This window comes from Eimeria maxima, genomic scaffold, assembly GCF_000499605.1.
Source record: "Eimeria maxima Weybridge genomic scaffold, Emw_scaff1116, whole genome shotgun sequence".
Lineage (NCBI taxonomy): Eukaryota > Apicomplexa > Conoidasida > Eucoccidiorida > Eimeriidae > Eimeria > Eimeria maxima.
The window spans coordinates 3333-10832 of NW_013563406.1; the positions used below are offsets into that span (position 1 = coordinate 3333).

Below are 7500 nucleotides of genomic sequence, written 5' to 3' on the forward strand. Positions count from 1 at the left end.
AAAAAAAAAAAAAAAAAAAAAAATAAGCAGGTAGAATTAAAGGGGATATACACGTATGCTTGAATTGGTGGTGTGTGTTTACCAGGATTAAAGAATTGGGAATTAGGGTTTAGGGTTTAGGGTTTAGGGTTAATATATTATGCATGCAGTTATTAAAAAGATTTGTATCATTAGGAGAAGGAGAAACAACACCAACAATTACATGTAATTGTACTCTTCTTTTTTCTATTTATAATTTAAATGGTCTTAAATTATTAAATAATCAATCTATGGATGTTGAATATCTAGAAATACCTATTGTAAGCCAAAGAAAAACACCCTAAACCCTAAACCCTAAACCCTAAACCCTAAATCCTAAACACTAAAGTACCCATGACGCACTAATCAACTTAAAGCGGCAACAGCAGGAACGAACAGCAGACTAAACCCTAAACACTTCACTGTCTACAATCAAGAGAAAATATTTCGTTTTCTAGGGTTTAGGGTTTAGGGTTTAGGGTTTAGGGTTTAGGGTTTGTGCGTCCAGAAAAATGCAGCTCCTGGTGTCCGTGAATCTATATTAACAATGCGTGTAAACGAGAGGGCAATATTTTTATTGTCTCCTTCTTTATTTATTCCCTCTAATACAACAAATATATCTTTTTCTTATAAGGATACAGCAGCAGCAAGAGAAGCAGCAGCAGCAGCAAAACAATTACAGGACGGGGGCCCTGGTGGGGGGGGCCCCGAGGGGCCCCAACAACTCCCTCTCTCCCATAGGCCACGTATGCCACTTGAGCAGCAGCAAAAGGTTGCTATGCTGCAGCACAAACTGCAGCAACTGCAGCAAATGCACCTAGAGCAGCAGCAGCAACTGCAGCAGCAGCAATATGATGACTCCAGTGTTGTACAGCTCGACGGACAGGAATGGCTCATGTAGGCAACAGCAACAGCAGCAGCTGCTGCAGCTGCAGCAGCAGCAGCAGCTGCTGCAGCAGCAGCTGCTGCAGCAGCAGCTGCTGCAGCAGCAGCTGCTGCAGCAGCAGCTGCTGCAGCTATTAGTACCGCTGCTGCTGTTGTTATTGCTGCTGCTGTTAATAGTATTGCACTTAACAAATGCTGTTGCTGCTGCTGCTGTGTGTGTTGCTGCTGCTCCTTCTCCCCCTTACCCTACAACCCCTATACATATCTTCGTGTTCCTGGTGCCTCTGCTTCTGCTTCTGCTGCTGCTGCTGCTTGTGCTGCTTATGCTGCTGCTGCTGCTGCTGCTGCTGCTGCTGCTGCTGCTGCTGTTGGTGTATAGGATGGATATGCAACTATGTAGTTTCTATGAAGGAGACAGTAAATGGTGGGGAATAGATCCATCAACAGCAACAAAAGAAAATTTTCCTGAAGAAATTATTCCTCCAGGAAAAACTACTCAAGATGTTATTGAAGAAAAAACAGAAATGCTTAAACAAAAAATACACGTAAACCCTAAACCCTAAACCCTAAACCCTAAACCCTAATTTCACATTTTTTTTTAGATAGTAATAAATCTATTTATTCCTCCAGGAAAAACTAGTCAAGATATAATTGAAGAAAAAATAGAAATGTACAAACCCTAAACCCTAAACCCTAAACCCTAATTTGTGTTTTTTAAGGTCAAGAGAGAAATAAAACGTAAACCCTAAACACTCAAACCCTTCTACACCTAAACCACCACCTGTTGATGTGGCGTTGGTTCTGTCTCCAGTGATAACCCCCAACACCAAACCCTAAACCCTAAACCCTCGAGTGCCTATCTGCTGCAGGACGAGATGGCTAGTAACCCTTTTAGCCCTTATTGGGATGACATAGAGGGGAACATGACTTCTGCCCACAAAGAACAGCAAACCGGTAAGGGTTTAGGGTTTAGGGTTTAGGGTTTAGGGTTTAGGGTCTAGGTGATGTATTATGTTGCATGCAAACCCTACAGCTGACTGTACACTGCAGCTACCCCCCCCAAGCCACTACCTGCCTAGCTAGCTATCTTGCTGCTGCTGCTGCTGCTGCTGCTGCTGCTGCAGAGTATTTGGAGGATTTATATGGTGTAGGTCGTTCCTCAGTAAATAATTATTCTCGTGGTTATTTAGCAGCAAAAGAAAAGGAGACAGTAAATAAGGCAGGGATGGAGACAGGACAGCGCATGCAAGGAATGTCTCTTTATTATGCATGGAGGGAGACACCTGTCTCCTTTGATTTATTATTATTAATTAAGGAAGGAATTATTAGTCAATATATTGAGCCTATACTTACCCCTAAATCCTTCAAGCTTAATATACTAGGCAAAACGGTAAATTTCTGCTGTTGCTGCTGCTGCTGCTGTTGCTGCTCCTGCTGTTGCTGCTGTTGCTGCTGATGGTGCTGCGTATATAGGAAGAGGCAGCCATGAATGTTTAGTTAGCAACAATATATTGGGGTGTATACGCAGGTCCTGGAGGATCATTTTGTTTATACAATGGATGCATCTGCTGGACCTAATTGGACAATGACAGAAGCTGTATGCAAACCCTAAACCCTAAACCCTAAACCCTAGCAGGTTGTCTATCTTGATTTCTGGTGTTTCTGCGGGTGCTACTGATATGCGTGTTATGTTATTTTGCTTTGTATTGGTGGTTTAGGGTTTAGGGTTTAGGGTTTAGGGTTTAGGGTTTGTGATGTATTTCACGTTTCTCTGTATTACGTTATGCTGTGTATATATAATCCGTATATCTGCATAATTGTATTTAATTAAGTAGTAATAAATAAATAAATTATAAATAAATAAATAAATAAATAAATATAATTAAATATATATGTATTGCTGCTGCTGTATATATACCCTCAGGCAACAAAACACAAGCCAATTCCTCGTGAGGAATTAGAGGCCCTCTTATCTAAGGCCGTCCCTGTCCCCTCTAAGACGGCTCTCCTAGATGGCCCTACAGCCCTCAGCAGCAGCAGCAGCAGCAGCAGCAGCAGCAGCAGTGCAACAGTACCTCATCCCCATACAGGCCTACCTATACCACGAGGGTTTGTTATACAGGAAGTATTCAAGGAATTACCTGACACTATTAATGATATTAATGAGCTGTCTGTACACCCCGCTATACAATTCAACTTCCATAAGGCAAGAAGCTCGAGGGGTATGTGGGGGTCTTGCTTTGTATCCATCTAGCTAGCTAGCTAGCTAGCTAGCTAGCTAGATGGATGGACAGCTTACTAGTTGGCTAGGTAGCGAGCTAGCTAGCTAACGAGAAGCATACGTGGAAGTCTAGCTAGCTGTATGTCTGGATAGCTAGATTGATCAATAGTTGTCTGGCTAGCTAACTGGCTAGCTATATATACCTAGCTAGCCAGTTAGCTTGCTAGATTACCATTAGCTAGCTAGTTAGCTAGCTAATGGCAAAGCCCCACAAGTTGGGGCTTTGGCAATGCATGTGAGTGCATGCTTGCATGCATGCATTGCATGCAGACACCGCCAATGAGAGAAATTTAAAAATTTAAACTTCTTGTCCGATAAGTTTTAGGGTTTAGGGTTTAGGGTTTAGGGTTTAGGGTTTAGTATAACTGGAACAAACTTAACATTTCTTAAGACTAATAATTAGAGGGGAAGATTTTAACTCCTGCATGCGTTATTGGTTTACTTGGACTAGTATATTTTGCTGCTGCTGTTGCTGCTGTTGCTGCTGTTACTGTGAGTCAGCCCCGCATGCAACTAGTATTAGACATATTCTTTGATGCTTTTGCTGTATGCATAGATATTAATTATGTTTGCAATTAAGAAGAAAATTAAATAAAATATAGTAGTAATGTCATTAAGACACCTGCAACAAGAAGAAAAACAACTACAGGGGGGTTATAAACAACAATTTATTTTTTTGGTGTATAGGTGTTATGATATTATTATTATTATTAATTAATAGGAATATAATTATTATATAATTATACTTTGTTGCAACTAATGACTGTCTTTAGCTAAGATCGAGGAGGTTCCTGTGTATTCAAAATAAACAATGCTTGCTGCTGTGCATGCAGCAAGACGATACATCTAATGGTATTGTTTTTAAGAGGCTTATAAGAAATAATTAATCAAATTAATCAAATAATATTCAATTAAATTTATTTTAATGAATCAGAATTGATTTAAAATAGAAGAAATGTTGCATTCAACTTGCTTACCATTCACGTTGTTGTGCAACTTGAACAAGAAAACTGCGCATCACCATAAAAGCAAAATAAATACATATTTCTTATTATCTTTCACGAATAAAAGAAAACATAAAAACTAAATTTTTATTTATTTCCTTTTTCTGCATTTTTATATCCTTTGTACTAATAGACCAAGGTTTCCATCGACGAAGCAGGACCCCGTTGTAGTTGTACTAGTCGTCGTCGTATATTCTTAAATACAATTTCATGAAGAGAATACATTTTCTTCTTTTATTTGTATATATTTGAATTAAATTCATCAAAAATATTCTATTTATGACGGTATTTTGCATAAATGACGGTTGAATTTGCCGTTCCATTCAGCTTTCTGCACCCATGATCTGCGGTGTATGCTCACCTTCGCGCGCATAAACGAATACCAAGAATAAACGACGTCACAGAGTGGTTTTTCATGAAATATAATTTAATTGATTTATTTTTGTATCGAAAATGAATCGTTGAACAAGTTGACGAGGGAAAAGAGCAGCGAATTGACCTCGTTTTTGCTGCTTTCCTCTTACTGTTTCAGTGTAACTTACTTACTGAATATTCACGAACTTGCACCTCTAAAGGAGTTTTTCTCCTTTACTAATGTCAAAATTACAATTTTTTGTGGTTTTACCCTTTAGTTATTGCTCTTTGTTTAGATATACCTCCTGATTCATCCGTTGCTTTTCTGCATGCACCGAGGCTCCTGGTTGTTTCTGCGGAATACTGACTCCTGTACAGCGGATTTTCCTCGTGAATGTCATTAAGCAACAGCAACAGCAGCAGCAGCAGCAGCAGCATCAGGACGACCCTCATCGGCAGGAGGATAGGATGAGCATCAGCATTTCTTATTTCCAAGTGTAGAAGTGTTATATGTATTGAATAAAATATAGATATCCCTTATTGATTAAGGGTTTAGGGTTTAGGGTTTAGGGTTTATTGTATATATATATATATTATATAGAAATGCGTCTATTAAAACGTATTCGTCATAGAGAAGGAATATCTTTACGTTTATTAATAGAAGATGCAGATGATGTATGGTTTTTATATAATTTTATTAATAAAGGAGATATAGTAAAAGGATTAACAATAAGAAGAGTACATAAGGAGACAGCAGCAGGAGGTGTATGTACAGAGACAAAGAAGATACTTTTATCAATAAGAGTAGTATCTTGTGAATTTGAGGCAGCAGCAGCAGCAGGAGGAACAGGTGCAGCAGCAGCAGCAGGATCTCTAGGATTATCATCAGCAGCAGCAGCAGCAGCAAGAATTCGTATAGCAGGTACTGTATGTGTAGAGACACCGCATGCAAAGCTAGGAGCTCACCATACACTTGAATTAGGAGAGAATGACGAGGTGTACGTACAGAAGGAGGAGATGGATAGGGAGCACGAGAGGCAATTAAAGGAAGCAGGAATAGCAACAGAGACAACAGCAGCAGCAGCAGCAAAAGCAGCAGCAGCAAAAGCAGAAGCAATTGTATTACTTATACAAGGAGGATTAGCTAATCTTATTGCAATTAGTGGTAAATTAACAAGAATATTAATAAAAATAAATATAAATATACCTAAGAATAGATCTGCATGCACAGGATATAATAAAGCCCTAAATAATTTTTATAAGGAAATATTTAATTCTTTATTATTATATATAAATTGGCATAAATTAAGTATATTAATAATAGGAGGACCTGGGTATTATAAGGAACAATTTCTTTCTTATTTATTAAGGGAGGCAAAAGAAAAAGAATATAAATATATTATTAATAAAAAACATTTATTCCTTCTTGTGCATGCATCCTCTGCATATAAGCATGCACTTAATGATTTATTTACTAATCCTTCTCTTCTTCGTGTCTTACAAGACACAAAGGCAATAAGACAGGCTGCATGCATAGATCAATTCTATCGTATGCTTAATAACTCCTACCGCAGCAGCAGCAGCAGCAGCAGCAGCAGCAGCAGCAGCAGCAACAGCAGCAGCAGCAATGGAGGGTACCAACAGAGCTCGTTAGTATGCTATGGTAAGGAGGAAGTACGTCGTGCTGCAGACATAGGAGCAATAAAGATATTAATGATAGGAGAAGGACTAATAAGAAATGCAGAGACAAAAGAAAGAAAATATTTAATTCGTGTCTTACAAGACACAGAAGAAAAAGGGGGAGAAATTCTCTCCTTCTCTGATCATCATCCATCAGGGGAACAATTAAATCTATTAGGAGGTATTGCTGCTATACTTAGGTACCCTTTATTTGATGAGGAAGAACAAGAACAAGAGGAACAGGAACAGGGAGAAGAACAGCAGCAGCAGCAGCAGCAGCAGCAGCAGCAGCAGGAAGGAGAAGGGGAGGCGGTCGGTGGAGGGGGAGATAAAAAAGAAGACGTTTTTTTTTGGGACTAATACTCCTAACTTTCTTTTTCTTTTTTTCTCTTGTTTATTTTATTTTATTTATTTATTTATTTATTTTATTTTGTTTTTTATTATATAATTATGATTATATAATTATTATTTATATAAATTTATATACTTGTATATTTATTTATACTATAAAGACATAGAAATGTGCAGCAGCAGCAGACGCAGCAAACCCATTAGTAGCAGCAGCAGATGGAGTTCTCCTTACCCATAGGTAAATAACACATATACGCATACACACATATACATACATATACACACATATATACATACATATATATATGTATATACACACATATATATACGCATATACGTATACGTATGTACGTATATATGAATAATATATGCAAAAGTATAGAGGTACGTATATACACCTAAGGAGCAAACGGCCGGTGGTGTAATAGAGAGGGGTTAACGATGCAGGGTTTGCAGGAGAGAAAGAGAAATAAATAAATTAAATTTGCACGTTTTTATTATTTAAATAAAAGGAATTAAAAATAAAGAAAGAAATATACAAAAATATTTCCTTGCTGCTGCTGCTGCTGCTGCTGCTGCTGCTGCTGCTGCTGCTGCTTACCCGTGTGGGCCGCCGACCAGCGGCTCTCGTGTGCATGCATACACTACGCACATAGATCATGTAGTAAATTAGATGTATTTTCTCCTTTTTTTCTTTAATTTATCATTAATAATATAATTTCTTTGTCTTTCTTGTTAATTAATGCAAAAACGCCTTGCAGAAGTGCCATTTTCGTGACGTTTCCCCCATTCTATGTTGGGTCACGACACTGCAGTGGTCGTCAACAGTTGGAGGCGTAGATATATCCTTTTCTGCTACTGAAAATATTCATTTATATAGGAATTTAAATATTAATTGATAATACGTAAATAATCATTAATTAATTA

General features: G+C 38.1%; 3 protein-coding genes across 3 annotated transcripts; all 3 read left to right on the forward strand.

Moving 5' to 3' along the window:
- Nucleotides 1–269: 269 nt before the first annotated feature.
- Nucleotides 270–919, forward strand: EMWEY_00048770 (hypothetical protein; the record flags this gene model as incomplete). The annotated part of the gene is made up of 2 exons (XM_013477283.1): nucleotides 270–299; nucleotides 527–919. 2 exons carry the CDS (start codon nucleotides 270–272, stop codon nucleotides 917–919), a joined length of 423 nt encoding a protein of 140 aa, XP_013332737.1.
- Nucleotides 920–1778: 859 nt separating this feature from the next.
- Nucleotides 1779–3157, forward strand: EMWEY_00048780 (hypothetical protein, conserved; the record flags this gene model as incomplete). Its single annotated transcript, XM_013477284.1, has 4 exons — nucleotides 1779–1857; nucleotides 2028–2293; nucleotides 2432–2500; nucleotides 2828–3157. 4 exons carry the CDS (start codon nucleotides 1779–1781, stop codon nucleotides 3155–3157), a joined length of 744 nt encoding a protein of 247 aa, XP_013332738.1.
- A 1988-nt stretch (nucleotides 3158–5145) lies between these two features.
- On the forward strand, nucleotides 5146–6582 carry EMWEY_00048790 (cell division protein pelota, putative; the record flags this gene model as incomplete). The annotated part of the gene is made up of 2 exons (XM_013477285.1): nucleotides 5146–5707; nucleotides 6047–6582. 2 exons carry the CDS (start codon nucleotides 5146–5148, stop codon nucleotides 6580–6582), a joined length of 1098 nt encoding a protein of 365 aa, XP_013332739.1.
- Between the last annotated feature and the right edge of the window lie 918 nt (nucleotides 6583–7500).